The sequence below is a fragment of the Xenopus tropicalis genome, chromosome 6 (assembly GCF_000004195.4).
Source record: "Xenopus tropicalis strain Nigerian chromosome 6, UCB_Xtro_10.0, whole genome shotgun sequence".
NCBI classification, from domain to species: domain Eukaryota; kingdom Metazoa; phylum Chordata; class Amphibia; order Anura; family Pipidae; genus Xenopus; species Xenopus tropicalis.
Genome location: NC_030682.2, coordinates 1,221,067 through 1,238,818, shown reverse-complemented (window position 1 = coordinate 1,238,818; position 17,752 = coordinate 1,221,067). Strand labels below are relative to the sequence as shown.

The following is a 17,752-nucleotide window of genomic DNA, read 5'->3' as shown; positions in this document are numbered from 1 at the left end:
CCTGTGTGTGCCATACTCTGCCTGCCCTACCCTGCCTGTGCGTGCCATACTCTGCCTGCCCTACCCTGACTGTGCGTGCCATACTCTGCCTTCCCTACCCTGCCTGTGCGTGCCATACTCTGCCTGCCCTACCCTGCCTGTGCGTGCCATACTCTGCCTGCCCTACCCTGCCTGTGTGTGCCATACTCTGCCTGCCCTACCCTGCCTGTGTGTGCCATACTCTGCCTGCCCTACCCTGCCTGTGTGTGCCATACTCTGCCTGCCCTACCCTGCCTGTGTGTGCCATACTCTGCCTTCCCTACCCTGCCTGTGTGTGCCATACTCTGCCTGCCCTACGCTGCCTGTGTGTGCCATACTCTGCCTGCCCTACCCTGCCTGTGCGTGCCATACTCTGCCTGCCCTACCCTGACTGTGCGTGCCATACTCTGCCTTCCCTACCCTGCCTGTGCGTGCCATACTCTGCCTGCCCTACCCTGCCTGTGCGTGCCATACTCTGCCTGCCCTACCCTGCCTGTGTGTGCCATACTCTGCCTGCCCTACCCTGCCTGTGTGTGCCATACTCTGCCTGCCCTACCCTGCCTGTGTGTGCCATACTCTGCCTGCCCTACCCTGCCTGTGTGTGCCATACAGTACATACAATGTCTGAGGTGTGAATAAGTGAACAATGGGGGTGATTACAGCCTGAGCCTGAGGTGGGAACACTGCAGGGGGGAACAATACAGAGATTAAAAGGTGGAACAACACAGGGGATTACATGTTTAAACAATACAGGGGGGTTACAGCCTGAATCTGAGGTGAGAACCATGCAGGGGGGCAGTTAATCTCAGTACTGATACCATTTAATGCTTACACAAGTGTCTTCAAAAGTCTTCAAAGCAGCCAGACAGGTGGGGGCCACACAGAGGGGGGGGGGCAGGGGCCGCCAGTTGGACCGCACTGGTTTAGGGTATGAGAGGGGTCAGTTCCACTGGCAGAACCCCAAGCAGCGCCACATTATTCTAGCGAATGGGAGCGTTGGGTCCAGTCCCAATACAATAGGAATAAGGTTATACACAGAGGGGCGGGGCCAGTGGGGGTCCCCGTTACTTGTGTCCCACGTGCAACCAATGAGCTCCGAGCCTTAGTGGCCGTAGGGTTTATTATTCCCTGGGCAATTGCACCCCCTCTCCCCCCCAATTCCCACTCTCTTGGCCAAACTGCAGGGAGAGATAATGAGGAGAATAAAGAAATGGTGCGGAAGGAGCGAAGATGGATGAGTCCCCCCCCCCTCTGCCCCCCCCGCCCCCTCCCATTGCCGAGAGTGAGAGCAGCTCGCACAGTCCCTCTCAGAGCCAGAGAGCTCCTGGGTGCCAACCCCAACACATCCCTGCGCAGCCTGGCACCCCTGGCACCTCTGGCACTACTGGCACCCCTGGCACCCCTGGCACTACTGGCACCCCTGGCACTACTGGCACCCCTGGCACTACTGGCACTACTGGCACTACTGGCACCCCTAGCACTACTGGCACCCCTGGCACTACTGGCACCCCTGGCACTACTGGCACCCCTAGCACTACTGGCACCCCTGGCACTACTGGCACCCCTGGCACCACAGCCCTCGCCCCTGCACTTCCGCTGCCCGGTGACTACAAGTGGAGCATGCAAAGACCCAGTGGGTTGGTCAGCACCTTCACCATAGACTCTCTGATTGGCAGCCCCCCTGTCCGGCAGGGACATGTGCTCTACACCGGGTACCCAATGTTCATGCCCTACCGGCCCCTTGTGCTTCCACAGACTTTGCCCCCCTCCCCACTGCCCTCTCTTGGACCCCTGGCCTCCTTTACTGGCCGCCTAAACAACACTTTCTGTGCCAGCCTTGGCCAAGGACTTCCCTCCATGGTGGCACTGACTACTTCCCTCCCCAACTTCACCGACACCCCAGAGAGTTTCCACTCGCAGTCCCAGGAGTTGGCGGCCCCCGGGGGGGGTTCCCCGGACCTGGAGAAACGAGGCAGAGAAAATGCCCTGCATGGAACCCAAGAACCCAGCTCAGAGCCTCCGAATTACATGGAACCTTACACCTGCCTCCCAGGTAAGGGCAAAGCCCAGTGACTACCATGGGGGGGGGGGGTAAAAACAGGGGCTCATAGAGGGAGAACAAAAGGGTGTAGGACCTGAATAAACTCAACTGGATCTGTGGGACCATTCTATGTTAGTGAGACATGGCTCTGTAACCTTGGCAACGGCCACTAACAGACAGTGATCAGCATCGTCTTAAGGGGCTAGTGATACAGAAAGATGGCTAGTGTGGCTACAGATACACAGCGGTGGCTGTAAAGCAGATTATGGGGATGGGCTAGTCAGACAGAGAAATGACTAGCAGAATATGGAGATAGGCAAGTATACAGACTAATGGAGTGGCTACTTATGTGGGCAAAATCGCCAGTAGGGAGAGTATCTGAATAGCCAGCCTTACACTATAATGGCTAGAGTATTGCTTTATGGCTACTGGGCAAAATGTGGCAATAGCCAGTCTTACACTATAATGGCTAGAGTATTGCTTTATGGCTACTGGGCAAAATGTGGCAATAGCCAGTCTTACACTATAATGGCTAGAGTATTGCTTTATGGCTACTGGGCAAAATGTGGCAATAGCCAGCCTTACACTATAATGGCTAGAGTATTGCTTTATGGCTACTGGGCAAAATGTGGCAATAGCCAGTCTTACACTATAATGGCTAGAGTATTGCTTTATGGCTACTGGGCAAAATGTGGCAATAGCCAGTCTTACACTATAATGGCTAGAGTATTGCTTTATGGCTACTGGGCAAAATGTGGCAATAGCCAGTCTTACACTATAATGGCTAGAGTATTGCTTTATGGCTACTGGGCAAAATGTGGCAATGGTTAGTCTTACGGACTTGTTAGAGTAATGGCTAGCAGGGTAAGTGTCATTCCCACAGTAAGATGGCTAGCATAGCAAGGCAGGTGGCTAATCATGTGGCTAGTCAAAGGAACATAGAAAGTAATTACATGACAACTTTATGGCTCAGGTTATTGAGGAGCCAATCAGGAACCTGCTGTACTGGATCTAGTGATATCGACCCAGAACGTATAGCCAATGTGTCGGTACCAGAACCCCTGGGTAACAGTGACCATAATGTTATTTTATTTAATGTTTAGGGCAAAAAGCAAAAAAACACTGGGGCAACAAAGACCCTGAATTTCAGAAGCGCAAATTTTAGCTCTTTAAGGGCAATAGATTGGGGCATTAGGGTTTCTGCTAAAAGCCCAGGGCAGAAGTGGTCGTTGTTTACAATGATATGAAATAATTAATGTTCTTCATTGATTCCCTTAAGAAGTAAATGTAGAAGCGTAAGAATCCCCCTGTGGGCTTTGGTTTGAAGCTGAAGAGGTTAATAGGGACAAAGGAAAGTCAGAGGGGGCAGAAGCTGCGTTTAATGAATAGAAACACTGTAACAAGGGGGTAAAACTGCCACCCGGAAGGCAAAGATAGAAAGTGAGGAGCTGATTGCAGCACAGGCTAAAGCTGAGCCCAAAAGCACATTTATAGTAATGAAAAGCTGCAGGTTGTTTGCACGTGGGCAGGAAACGGGCACAGGGTCGGGCACAGAGGGGGGGCACATTCTCTACTGGGAGTCAGGTGCTTAGTGGGGTCCCTCAGGGTTCTGTACTGGGGCCACTTTTGTTTAGCTTGTTCATAAATGACTTATGGGGGGGCACTGTAAGTAATGTATCAGTGTTTGCAGATGGCACAGAACTCTGCAGCCCAGTCAGTTCTACCCAGGGTGGGGCACCTTGCAGCAGGGTCTGGGCAACTGGCAATCTGGGCGGCTAAGTGGCAGATGGGATTTAATGTGGATAAATTTAAGGTCATGCACCTGGGGGGTAACTATCTGCCCCCACTTATACCCTTAATGGGACTGCACTGGGCAAAGCCATAATGGGGGAGGAGCCTGGGGGACTTTTAGATAATAAACTTGGCTGTAGCAAGCAATGCCAGGCAGCAGGGGCAAACAGGGTATTGAGCTGTATTAAATGGGGTATAGATTCACGGGAGGAGGGGGTTATTCTTCCCCTTTACAGAGCACTGGTAAGGCCCCATCTAGAATATGCTGTTCAGTTTTGGTCTCCAGTGCTCAAACGGGATATTACTGAGTTAGAGAGGGTCCAGAGAAGGGCAACTAAGCTGGTAAAGGGTATGGGCTCAGTTATGGGGAAAGGCTGGCCCAGTTGGGATTGGTTACACTGGGGGGGGGGCAGTTAAGGGGGGGGTCACTATATATAAATATATAAGGGGGGGGCAGTAATGAAATAGAGAAAGTACAGGGAAGAGCGACTAAGCTGATAAAGGGAATGGGCTCAGTTATGGGGAAAGGCTTGGCCCAGTTGGGATTGGTTACACTGGGGGGGGGGGGGGGGCAGTTAAGGGGGGGGTCACTATATATAAATATATAAGGGGGGGGCAGTAATGAAATAGAGAAAGTACAGGGAAGAGCGACTAAGCTGATAAAGGGAATGGGCTCAGTTATGGGAAAGGCTGGCCCAGTTGGGATTGGTTACCACTGGGGGGGGGGGGGCAGTTAAGGGGGGGTCACTATATATAAATATATAAGGGGGGGCAGTAATGAAATAGAGAAAGTACAGGGAAGAGCGACTAAGCTGATAAAGGGAATGGGCTCAGTTATGGGGAAAGGCTGGCCCAGTTGGGATTGGTTACACTGGGGGGGGGGGCAGTTAAGGGGGGGTCACTATATATAAATATATAAGGGAACCTTTCAATAATCTCTCTAATGCTTTATTCACCAGTAGCCACTCCCAGGAGGGAACCAATCAGATAAGAGGAAATGAGGTTCCATGTTAAGGAGGGAAAGTGGAGTTACAGGGGGGCTGGGAAGTTGTGGGATCCCCCCCTGAATCAGTGGTACTGGCAGATACATTAGATAGGTACAAGGAAGGGGGAGTTACAAGGGGGGCCTGGGAAGTTGTGGGATCCCCCTGGAATCAGTGGTTACTGGCAAGATACATTAGATAGGTACAAGGAAGGGGAGTTACAGGGGGGCTGGGAAGTTGTGGGTCCCCCCTGAATCCAGTGGGGTACTGGCAGATACATTAGATAGGTACAAAGGAAGGGGAGTTACAGGGGGGCTGGGAAGTTGTTGGGAACCCCCCCCTGAATAGTGGGTACTGGCAGATACATTAGATAGGTACACGGGAAGGGGAGTTACAGGGGCTGGGAAGTTGTGGGACCCCCCCTGAATCAATGGTACTTGGGCAGATACATTAGAGTAGGTACAAGGAGAGGGGAGTTACAGGGGGGCTGGGGAATCAAGTTGGTTGGGATCCCCCCCCCTGAATCAGTGGTACTGGGCAGATTACATAGATAGGTACAAGGAAGGGGGGTTTACAGGGGGGGGCTGGGAAGTTGTGGGCCCCCCCTGAATCAGTGGTACTGGCAGATACATTAGATAGGTACAAGGAAGGGGGGTTAAAGGGGGGGCTGGGAAGTGTGGGATCCCCCCCCCCCCCTATCAGTGGTAACTGGGCAGAACATTAGATAGGTAAAGGAAGGGAGTTAACAGGGGGCTGGGAAGTTGTGGGATCCCCCCCTGAATCAGTGGTACTGGCAGATAATTAGATATTTAGGTACAAGGAAGGGGGGTTACAGGGGGGGCTGGGAAGTTGTGGGACCCCCCCTGAATCAGTGGTACTGGCAGATACATTAGATAGGTACAAGGAAGGGGGTTACAGGGGGGCTGGGAAGTTGTGGGACCCCCCCCCCCTGAATCAGTGGTACTGGCAGATACATTAGATAGGTACAAGGAAGGGGAGTTACAGGGGGGGCTGGGAAGTTGTGGGATCCCCCCCTGAATCAGTGTACTGGCAGATACATTAGATAGGTACAAGGAAGGGGAGTTACAGGGGGGCTGGGAAGTAGTGTGGGATCCCCCCCCGAATCAAGTGGTACTGGGCAGATACATTAGATAGGTACAAGGAAGGGAGTTACAGGGGGGGCTGGGAAGTTGTGGGATCCCCCCGAATCAGTGGTACTGGCAGATAATTAGATAGGTACAAGGAAGGGGAGTTAACAGGGGGGGCTGGGAAGTTGTGGGGATCCCCCCCTGAATCAGTGGTACTGGCAGATACATTAGATAGGTACAAGGAAGGGGAGTTACAGGGGGGCTGGGAAGTTGTGGGATCCCCCCCCCCCTGAATCAGTGGTACTGGGCAGATACATTAGATAGGTACAAGGAAGGGGAGTTACAGGGGGGGTGGGAAGTTGTGGGACCCCCCCCTGAATCAGTGTACTGGCAGATACATTAGATAGGTACAAGGAAGGGGAGTTACAGGGGGGGCTGGGAAGTTGTGGAATACCCCCCCCCTGAATCAGTGGTACTGGCAGATACATTAGATAGGTACAAAGGAAGGGGAGTTACAGGGGGGGCTGGAAGTTGTGGGATACCCCCCTGAATCAGTGGTACTGGCAGATACATTAGATAGGTACAAGGAAGGGGAGTACAGGGGGGCTGGGAAGTTGTGGGATCCCCCCTGAATCAGTGGTACTGGCAGATACATTAGATAGGTAAAAGGGAAGGGGAGTTACAGGGGGGCTGGGAAGTTGTGGGATCCCCCCCCCTGAATCAGTGGTACTGGCAGATACATTAGATAGGTACAAAGGAAGGGGAGTTACAGGGGGGCTGGGAAGTTGTGGGATCCCCCCCCCTGAATCAGTGGTACTGGCAGATACATTAGATAGGTACAAGGAAGGGGATTACAGGGGGGCTGGGAAGTTGTGGGATCCCCCCCCCTGAATCAGTGGTACTGGCAGATACATTAGATAGGTACAAGGAAGGGGAGTTACAGGGGGGCTGGGAAGTTTTGTGGACCCCCCCCTGAATCATGGTACTGGCAGATACATTAGATAGGTACAAGGAAGGGGAGTTTACAGGGGGGCTGGGAAGTTGTGGGATCCCCCCCTGAATCAGTGGTACTGGCAGATACATTAGATAGGTACAAGGAAGGGGAGTTACAGGGGGGGCTGGGAAGTTGTGGACCCCCCCTGAACAGTGGTACTGGCAGATACATTAGATAGGTACAAGGGAAGGGGAGTTACAGGGGGGCTGGGAAGTTGTGGGACCCGCCCCCTGAATCAGTGGTACTGGCAGATACATTAAGATAGGTACCAAGGAAAGGAAAGTATGAATCGACACATTGGGTAGTCCAGTGGTAGATTAAGCCACGTGAGTCACCTCTGTTGGAAAAAGACGCATAGTCCTGCCATGTCTTGGTGGTGTGGAAAGACAGATAGTTCAGCAGAGTTTATACAGGGGGCTGCATTAACTACTTCCACCTCTTTTCCACCACATGTCTTGGTTACGGAACACCCACCATGGCCAAGTCCACAATGAACGAGGCAAGCAGGCATCCGACCCAGATCCAATAGGGAGGCAAGAGAGACTTGCCCAGTCTGGCAATAAAGCACAATGTGCGTCGAATATTATCGAGGCTCAGGGAGGGTAGGGAGAGGGTTCTATGACGCTGCGGTCTGTATTAATGTGAAATGATCTGGCAGTTACGCCTTCTATAAGCTGAAGCCTCGCTATGGGCATCTATTCAAAGCTTGCTCCTTTGTGTCACCTCAAATCTGTTTGCCCTGCAAAGAGAAGCTGAGAGCTCTGATCGAGGACAAGGCGGAGGGCAAAACGTGGAGGCCGGCTGCAGTGGGGAGGAGGGAGAGCTGGGGGAGAGCGGCTGACGAGAGGCATTCCCTGATGAGGGTAGGCGCCCCGGCCAGGAAACAAGGGAAGAGCGCGGCCAATGCTTCAGCGGTGGAGAGCAGCTGACCACAGGAAGAGGTCGAAGGAGGAGGACGGCGTTCACGCAGCGAGCAGCTCTGGAACTGGAGAAGGAGTTCCTGCCAGAAAGTACTTCGCTCAGAGAGGTCCAGATCGCAACACTGCTCAAGCTTCAGCGAGGTGCAATTCAGATCTGGTTCAGAACGCGAGGGGGCAAGTGGAAAGTGATGAAAGTGGAAACGTCAGCAGTCGGGCGGGGAGCCCATCCGGAACCCAAGATCGTGGTCCGCATCCCAGTGCTAATGTAACGTTTGCTGTGTCAGGACACACAATGGATGGGGGGGGCTGAACTAAGGCTGCGATGCTTTGGAGACTTTGAACTCGGGTTGGCCGCAGTGTACCATCATTTCAATATATATGGATTATAATGGGCCCCGAGCTGACAATAAGGAATTACGGGACAAACCCAATTGTCAATCCAGGATTTTTCAAACAATAATGCCTGATGTGACATATATGCAAAGGCATTTCCTTCGCTTGTCCGCTGTGGCTAGGCCTGCAGAGCGCCAGGTGAGTCTCTGGTTTCAGGTAATAGAGAACAAGATGAACTGGCAGGAAACGGGAAGTGGGAGGCGCTTGGTGGCGAGTGAGTGCAGGGAACGAGGGGGTGGGGATGGCAAGCAAGGAAGGCGGGGGAGGAGTGCGTGGGGCGCAGTGGGGTTGCAGTGCAGGGACAGAAGGGGGTTGGGGAATGGACAAGGGAAGTGGGGAGAATGCTGTGGGCGCATGGGGTGGCAGTGCGGGAACGAGGGGGGTGGGGATGGAGCACAACAAGGGAAGTGGGGAGAATGCTGTGGGGGCAGTGGAGGTGCAGTGGGCCTGGAACAAGGGGGGTGGGGATGGCACAGAGGGAAGTGGGGAGGATGTTGTGGGTGGTGGAGGTGCCAGGGAAGCAGGGGGTGGGGATGGCACAAAGGGAGTGGGGAGGGTGTGTGGGGGCAGTGGGTGCAGTGCCGGGGAAACGAGGGGGTGGGGATGGCACCAAAGGGAAGTGGGGAGTGCTGTGGGCGCAGTGGATGTGCAGGGGAGGGGGTGGGATGGCTACCAGGAAGGGGAGGGTGCTGTGGGGCGCAGTGGGGTTGCAGTGCAGGAACGAGGGTGGGGGGATGGGCACAGAGGGAAGTGGGGAGGGTGCTGTGGGCGAGTGGAGGTGCACGGGAACGAGGGGGTGGGGATGGCACAAGGAAGCGGGGAGGTGCTGTGGGGCGCATGGGGTTGCCAAGTGCGGGGAACGAGGGGGGGTGGGGATGGCACAGGAAGTGGGAGGATGCGGTGGGGCGAGTGGGTTGCGTGGCGGGGAACGAGGGGGGTGGGGATGCCAACAAGGAAGTGGGGAGAATGCTGTGGGGGGCAGGAGGTGCCAGTCGGCGGGAAAAGGGGTGGGGATGGCAAGGGAAGTGGGGAGGATGCTGTGGGGCGCAGTGGAGGTGCCAGGGAAACGAGGGGGTGGGGAGGCACAAGGGAAGTGGAGGATGCTGTGGGGGGAGTGGAGTCATGCCAGGGAAGGGGGGTGGGGATGGCAACAACAAGAGAAGTGGGGAGCGTGCTGTGGGGGCAGTGGGAGTGCAAGTCGCCGGGGAACGAGGGGGTGGGGATGGCACAGAGGAAGTGGGGGATGCTGTGGGGGCGTGGAGGTGCAGGGAACGAGGGCGGTGGGGATGGCACAAGGGAGTGGGGAGGATGTGTGGGGGCAGTGGAGGTGCCATGCCAGGGAACGAGGGGGTGGGGATGGCTAAAAATGGAAGTGGGGAGGATGCTGTGGGGGGCAGTGGAGGTGCCAATCCGGGGAAGCGAAGGGGGTGGGGGATGGACAGAAGGGAAGTGGGGAGCGTGTGCGCTGGGAGTGGAGGTGAGGGAGAGGGGGTGGGGATGGCACAAGGAAGTGGGGGAGGATGCTGTGGGGGCAGTGGAGGTGCCAGGAGAGGGGTGGGGATGGCACAGGGAGTGGGGGAGGATGTGTGGGGGCAGGTGGGTGCCAGTGCCAGGAGAAGAGGGGGTGGGACTGCACAAGGGAAGGGGGAGGATGTGTGGGGCGCAGTGAGGTGCCAGGAACGAGGGGGTGGGGATGGCACAAGGAAGTGGGGCAGGATGCTTGGGGGGCAGTGGAGGTGCAGGGAACGAGGGGGTGGGGATGGAAACAAGGAAGTGGGAGGAATGCTTGGGCGCAGTGGAGGTCCAGGGAACGGAGGGGGTGGGGATGGCACAGGGGGGAAGTGGGGGAGATGCTGTGGGGGAGTTGGAGTCGCAGTGCCAGGGAAGAGGGGTGGGGATGGCACAACAAGGGACAGTGGGAGGATGCTGTGGGGGGCAGTGAGGTGCATGCCGGGGAACGAGGGGGGTGGGGTGGAACAGGGAAGTGGGAGGATGCCTGTGGGCGCAGTGGAGTGCAGGGAACCGAGGGGGTGGGGATGGCACACAGGGAAGTGGGGAGGATGCTTGGTGGGGGCAGCGAGGTGCCAGTGCCAGAGGGAGGAGGGGTGGTGGGATGGCAAACAAGGGAAGTGGGGAGGATGCCTGTGGGGCGGAGTGGAGGTGCAATGCCGGGGAACGAGGGGGTGTGCGGATGGCACAAGGGAAGTGGGAGCGATGCTGTGGGGCGCAGTGAGGTGCCCAGGAAGAGGGGTGGGGTGGCACAATGGGAGTGGGGAGGATGCTGTGGGGGCCAGTGGAGGTGCCAGGAGGAGGGGGTGGGGATGGCACAAGGGAAGTGGGGAGGATGTGTGGGGGGCAGTGGAGGTGCCAGTGCAGGGAACACGGGGGGTGGGGAATGGACAATGGGAAGTGGGGAGGATGCTGTGGGCAGGCTGGAGGTCGGGAACGAGGGGGTGGGGATGGACAAGGGAAGTGGGAGATGCTGTGGGGGGCAGTGGAGGTGCAGGGGACGAAGGGGGTGGGGATGGCAAACCGGAAGTGGGAGGATCTGTGGGGACGTGGAGGTGCAGGACGAGGGGTGTGGATGGACAAGGGAAGTGGGAGGATGCTGTGGGGGGCGTGGAGGTGCAGTGGAGGAGAAGAGGGGTGGGGATGGCACAACAAGGAAGTGGGGAGGATGCTGTGGGGGCAGTGGAGGTTGCAGGGAAGGAGGGGGTGGGGGGCACAAGGGGAAGTGGGGAGGATGCTGTGGGGGCAGTGGAGGTGGCAGGGAACGAGGGGGTGGGATGGCAAAACAGGGAAGTGGGGAGGATGGCTGTGGGGGGTGGAGGTGCAGGACGAAGGGGGGTGGGGACTGGCACAAGGGATGGGGAGGATGCTGTGGGGGGCATGGAGGTGCCAGGAAGAGGGGGTGGGGATGGCACAAGGAGAGTGGGGGAGGATGCGTGGGGCAGTGGAGTGCGCAGGGAAGAAGGGGGGTGGGGAATGGCCAGGAAGTGGGAGGATGCTGTGGGGGAAGTGGAGGTAGCCAATGCAGGGACGAGGGGGGTGGGGGATGGACAAGGGAACGTGGGGAGGGTGCTGTGGGGTGAGGTGGCAGGGAGGGTGGTGCAGGCGTTGCAGTGGATCATAGGGACGAGGGGGTGGGATGGCACAAGGGAATGGGGAGGATGCTGCTTGGGGGCAAGTGGAGGTGAAGCGGAAGAGGGGGTGGGGATGGCACAGGGAAGTGGGGGAGATGCTGTGGGGGGCAGTGGAGGTGCAGGGAACGAGGGGGTGGGGGATGGCACAAGGGGAATGGGAGGATGCTGTGGGGGCAGTGAGGTGCAGGGAAGAGGGGTGGGATGGCAAAGATTGATGTGGGGCGGTAGGAGAGTGTGGACTGTCAGGTAGGCTAATGAATTACTGTAATAGGCATCCGCGGCAGGGTGATTATGAGCCACCCAGGGACTTCTCTCATATGACGGGGGTGGGGGGGGGGCATTACTGATCTAACGTATATGCTGTGTGTGGGGGGGTCCTCGTCTCCAGGCCCTAAGGGTTATCTATAACCCTTCATATGAGAATAATTTTCCTCATCTCACTGCCACTTCGAAGAGCTTCTATAACTATGCTTGGCACCAAGTGATAAATACCCTCCATGTCATCAATAATACATGCACTTTGTGGGGTAACATAATACTGTTTATATTTATATTGCAAGGTCGGCAGTGGTTTCCTTCTGCCCTTTATATTACTTAACTACTTCCGACCGTCTTTTCGCACACATTCTGGTACGTGAACACCCACCATGGCCAAGTCCACATAGTGAACCGAGCAAGCAGGCATCCAACCCAGATCCAATAGGGAGGCAAGAAGACTGCCAGTCTCAAATCAAGCACAATGGCTCGAATCACTTATACGAGGCTTAGGGAGGGTAGGGAGAGGGTTCTATGACCTGCGTTCTGTAATTAATGTGAAGATGATCTGGCCATAGTTACGCCTTCTCTACAGCCTGAAGCCCTCGCTATGGGCTCTATTCAGCTTGCCCCTTCTGTGCCACCTCACATCTGTTCTGCCTCAAATAGAAAGCGAGAGCTCTGATCAGGACAAGGCGGAGGGCAAAACGTCGGAGGCCGGCTGCAGTGAGCGCGAGGAGAGAGCCTGGGGGAGAGCGGCTGACGGAGCATTCCTGATGAGGGAGGCGCCCCCCCCGGCCAGGAAACAAGGGAAGAGCGCCGGCCAATGCTTCAGCGGTGGAGAGCAGCTGGACCACCAGGAAGAGGTCGAAGGAGGAAGGCGGCGTTCACCAGCGAGCAGCTCCTGGAACTGGAGAAGGAGTTCACTGCCAGAAAGTACCTTCGCCTCAGGAGAGGTCCCAGATCGCCCAACACTCTCAAGCTTCAGCGAGGTGCCAAGTTCAAGATCTGGTTCAGAACCGCGAGGGGGCCAGTGGAAACGGTGAGTGCAAAGTCTGGAAACGTCAGCAGTCGGGCGGGGAGGCCCATCCGGAACCCCAAGATCGTGGGTCCCATCCCAGTTGCTAATGTAACGCTTTGCTGTCAGTGACACAACAATGGGATGGGGGGCACGCGCTAGAACTAAGGCTGGGCGATGCTTTGGGAGACTTGCAACTCGGGTTGGCCCAGCTGTACATCATTTCACTATATTGGATTAAAGTGGGCCCGAGCTGACAATCCAGGACATTACGGGACAAACCCAATTGTCAGTCCCAGGGAATTTTTAACAAACAATAAATGCACTGATGTGGAATATATGCCAAAGGCATTTCCTTCGCTGTCCGCATGTGGCTAGGCCCTCGCAGAGGCCCCAGGTGCACGTCTCTGGTTTCCAGGTAAAGAGAACAAGATGAACTGGCAGGAAACCAAGGGAAGTGGGGAGGCGGCTGTGGGGCGCAGTGAGGTGCAGGGAACGAGGGGGTGGGGATGGCAAGCAAGGAAGGCGGGAGGGTGCGTGGGCGCAGTGGGGTTGCAGTGCCAGGACGAGGGGGGTTGGGGATGGCACAAGGGAAGTGGGGAGAATGCTGTGGGCGCATGGGGTTGCAGTGCGGGAACGAGGGGGGTGGGGATGGGCACAACAAGGGAAGTGGGAGAATGCTGTGGGGGGCAGTGGAGGTGCAGTGGGCCTGGGAACAAGGGGGGTGGGGATGGCACAGAGGGAATGTGGGGGAGGATGCTGTGGGTGAGTGGAGGTGCCAGGGAAGCGAGGGGTGGGATGGCACAAAGGAAGTGGGAGGGTGCTGTGGGGCGCAGTGGGGTTGCAGTGCCGGGAAACGAGGGGTGGGGATGGCCACCAGGGAAGTGGGGAGTCTGGTGGGGCGCAGTGGATGTGCCAGGAGCGAGGGGTGGGATGCTACCAGGAAGGGGGAGGGTGCTGTGGGGCGCAGTGGGTTGCATGAGGAACGAGGGTGGGGGATGGGCACAGAGGGAAGTGGGGAGGGTGCTGTGGGCGCAGTGGAGGTGCCAGGGAACGAGGGGGTGTGGGATGGCACAAGGGAAGCGGGGAGGTGCTGTGGGGCGCAGTGGGGTTTGCCAGTGCCGGGGAACTGAGGGGTGGGATGGCACAGGGAAGTGGGAGGAATGCGTGGGGCGCAGTGGGTTGCCGTGGCCGGGGAACGAGGGGGGCTGGGGAATGCACAACAGGGAAGTGGGGAGAATGCTGTGGGGGGCAGGAGGTCGCCAGTCCGGGGGAAAAGGGGGTGGGGATGGCACAGCGGGAAGTGGGGAGGATGCTGTGGGGCGCAGTGGAGGGCCAGGGAAACGAGGGGGTGGGAGGCACCAAGGGAATGGAGATGCTGTGGGGGGCAGTGGAGTCAGCCAGAGGAACGGGGGTGGGATGGCAACAACAAGGGAAGTGGGGGAGCGCTGTGGGGCAGTGGAGTGCCAAGTCCCCCCGGGGAACGAGGGGGTGGGGATGGCACAGAGGGAAGTGGGCGGATGCTGTGGGCGCAGCAGTAGCCACTCCCAGGAGGGAACCAATCAGATAAGAGGAAATGAGGTTCCATGTTAAGGAGGGAAAGTGGAGTTACAGGGGGGTGGGAAGTTGTGGGATCCCCCCCTGAATCAGTGGTATGGCAGATACATTAGATAGGTACAAGGAAGGGGAGTTACAGGGGGGCTGGGAAGTGGGATCCCCCCCTGAATCAGTGGGTATGTAGTTTACAGGGGGCTGGAAGTCCCCTGAATCAGTGGTACTGGCAGATACATTAGATAGGTACAAGGAAGGGAGTTACAGGGGGGCTGGGAAGTTGTGGGACCCCCCCTGAATAGTGGACTGGCAGATAACATTAGATTAGGTACAAAGGAAGGGGAGTTACAGGGGGGCTGGGAAGTTGTGGGACCCCCCCCTGAATCAGTGGTACTGCAGATACATTCAGATAGGTACAAGGAAGGGGAGTTACAGGGGGCTGGGGAAGTTGTGGGATTCCCCCCTGAATCAGTGGTATGGCAGCATACATTAGATAGGTACAAGGAAGGGGGGTTACAGGGGGGGGGCTGGAAGTTGTGGGACCCCCCCTGAATCAGTGGGTACTGGCAATACAGTAGATAGGTACAAGGAAGGGGGTTTACAGGGGGGCTGGGAAGTTGTGGGATCCCCCCCCCCCCCTGAATCAGTGGTACTTGGCAGATACATTAGATAGGTAAAGGAAGGGGAGTTACAGGGGGGCTGGGAAGTTGTGGGATCCCCCTCCCTGAATCAAGTGGTATGGCAGATACATTAGATAGGTACAAGGAAGGGGGTTAACAGGGGGGGCTGGGAAGTTGTGGACCCCCCCTGAAATCAGTGGTACTGGCAGATACATTAGATAGGTACAAGGAAGGGGGGTACAGGGGGGCTGGGAAGTTGTGGGACCCCCCCCCCCTGAATCAGTGGTACTGGCAGATACATTTAGATAGGTACAAGGAAGGGGAGTTACAGGGGGGGCTGGGAAGTTGTGGGATCCCCCCCCTGAATCAGTGGTACTGGCAGATACATTAGATAGGTACAAGGAAGGGGAGTTTACAGGGGGGGCTGGGAAGTTGTGGGATCCCCCCCCTGAATCAGTGGTTACTGGGCAGATACATTAGATAGGTTACAAGGAAGGGGAGTTACAGGGGGGGCTGGGAAGTTGTGGGATCCCCCCCTGAATCAGTGGTACTGGCAGATAACATTAGATAGGTACAAGGAAGGGGAGTTACAGGGGGCGGGAAAGTTGTGGGGATCCCCCCCTGAATCAGTGTACTGCAGATACATTAGATAGGTACAAGGAAGGGAGTTACAGGGGGGCTGGGAAGTTGTGGGATCCCCCCCCCCCTGAATCAGTGGTACTGGCAGATACATTTAGATAGGTACAAGGAAGGGGAGTTACAGGGGGGCTGGGAAGTTGTGGGACCCCCCCCCCTGAATCAGTGGTACTGGCAGATACATTAGATAGTTACAAGGAAGGGGAGTTACAGGGGGGGCTGGGAAGTGTGGGATACCCCCCCCCTGAATCAGTGGTACTGGCAGATACATTAGATTTAGGTACAAGGAAGGGGAGTTACAGGGGGGGCTGGGGAAGTTGTGGGATCCCCCCCCCCCTGAATCAGTGGTACCTGGCAGAATACATTAGATAGGTACAAAGGAAGGGAGTTACAGGGGGGCTGGAAAGTTGTGGATCCCCCCCCTGAATCAGTGGTACTGGCAGATACATTAGATAGGTTACAAGGAAGGGGAGTTACAGGGGGGCTGGGAAGTTGTGGGATCCCCCCCCCCTGAATCAGTGTACTGGCAGATACATTAGATAGGTACAAGGAAAGGGGAGTTACAGGGAGGGCTGGGAAGTTGTGGGATCCCCCCCCCTGAATCAGTGGTACTGGCAGATACATTAGATAGGTACAAGGAAGGGGAGTTACAGGGGGGCTGGAAGTTTGTGGATCCCCCCCCCTGAATCAGTGGTACTGCAGATACATTAGATAGGTACAAGGAAGGGAGTTAAGAGGGGGGGCTGGGAAGTTTGTGGGACCCCCCCCTGAATCATGGTACTGGCAATACATTAGGATAGGTACAAGGAAGGGGAGTTTACAGGGGGGCTGGGAAGTTGTGGGATCCCCCCCGGAATCAGTGGTACTGGCAAGATTACATTAGATAGGTACAAGGAAGGGGGGAGTTTACAGGGGGGGCTGGGAAGTTTGTGGGACCCCCCCCTGATCAGGGTACTGGCAGATACATTAGATAGGTACAAGGAAGGGGAGTTACAGGGGGGGCTGGGAAGTTGTGGGATCCCCCCCCCTGAATCAGTGGTACTGGCAGATACATTAGATAGGTACAAGGAAGGAAAGTATGAAATCGACCAATGGAGTCACCGTGGTAGATTTAAGCCACGTGAGTCACCTCTGTTGGAAAAAGCCATAGTCCTGCCATGTTCTTGGTGGTGTTGGAAAGACAGATAGTTCAGCAGAGTTATACAGGGGGCTGCATTACCACTTCCACCTCTTTCCACCACATGTTCTGGTTACGGAACCCCCACCATGGCCAAGTACCACCATAACCGAGGCAAAGCATGGCATCCGAAACCCAGATCCAATAGGGAGGCCAAAGTAGACTTTGCCCAGTCTCAAATCAACACAATGTGCTCGAATCACTTATAGAGGCTCAGGGAGGGTAGGGAGAGGGTTCTATGGACCTGCGGTTCTGTATTAATGTGAAATGATCTGGCCATAGTTACCCTTCTATAAGACCTTGAAGGCCCTCGCTATGGTGATTATAAAGCTTTGCCCCTTCTGTGCCACCTCACCATCTGGTTTTCTGCCCTCAGGAGATGAGAAGCTGGAGAGCTCTGATGAGGACAAGGCGGAGGGCAAAACGTCGGAGGCCGGCTGCAGTGAGCGCGAGGAGGAGAGCCTGGGGGAGAGCGCTGACGAGAGCATTCCTGATGGGGTAGGGAGCCCCCCCCGGCCCAGGAACAAGGGGAAGAGCGCCGGCCAAGCTTCAGCGGTGGAAGCAGCTGGAACCCCAGGGAAGAGTCGAAGGAGGAGGACGGCGTTCACCAGCGAGCAGCTCCTGGAACTGGAGAAGGAGTTCCACTGCAAGAAGTACCTGTCCCTCACCGAGAGGTCCCAGATCGCCCACACTCTCAAGCTCAGCGAGGTGCAAGTCAAGATCTGGTTCCAGAACCGCAGGGCCAAGTGGAAACGTATCAAAGCTGGAAACGTCAGCAGTCGGGCCGGGGAGCCCATCCGGAACCCCAAGATCGTGGTGCCCATCCCAGTGCATGTCAACCGCTTTGCTGTCAGGACACAACAAATGGATGGGGGGCACCCTTGAACTAAGGCTCGATGCTTTGGGAGACTTTAGCCAACTGGGGTTGGCCCAGCTGTACATCATTTCAATATATATGGATTATATGGGCCACAGAGCTGACAATCACAGGACATTACGGACAAACCCAATTTGTCAATCCCAGGAATTTTACAAACCAATAAATGCACTGATGTGAATAATATCCAAAGGCATTTCCTTCCTTGTCTCGCTGTGCTAGCCCTGCAGCAGGACCCCAGGTGCAC

The 17,752-nt window shown here is 56.2% G+C and overlaps 1 protein-coding gene across 1 annotated transcript; it reads left to right on the top strand.

Annotated features, from left to right (window-relative positions):
* Nucleotides 1-1,568: 1,568 nt before the first annotated feature.
* LOC116411524 lies at nucleotides 1,569-17,689 on the top strand. The gene is made up of 7 exons (XM_031903939.1): nucleotides 1,569-2,071; nucleotides 7,663-7,721; nucleotides 7,796-8,100; nucleotides 8,351-8,442; nucleotides 12,296-12,668; nucleotides 13,023-13,062; nucleotides 16,911-17,689. Exons 1-7 carry the CDS (start codon nucleotides 1,639-1,641, stop codon nucleotides 17,511-17,513), a joined length of 1,905 nt encoding a protein of 634 aa, XP_031759799.1. The 5' UTR covers nucleotides 1,569-1,638; the 3' UTR covers nucleotides 17,514-17,689.
* Nucleotides 17,690-17,752: the final 63 nt, after the last annotated feature.

Excerpts from the sequence above, each read along its gene's own strand:
- LOC116411524 (XM_031903939.1), top strand. The coding sequence starts at position 1,639 with ATGCAAAGACCCAGTGGGTTGGTCAGCACCTTCACCATAGACTCTCTG. Across the intron at positions 7,722-7,795 it reads AAACGTGGAGGCCGGCTGCA|GAAACAAGGGAAGAGCGCGG; the intron begins GTGGGGAGGAGG and ends CGCCCCGGCCAG. Across the intron at positions 8,443-12,295 it reads TGGGAGGCGCTTGGTGGCGA|AAAGCGAGAGCTCTGATCAG; the intron begins GTGAGTGCAGGG and ends TGCCTCAAATAG.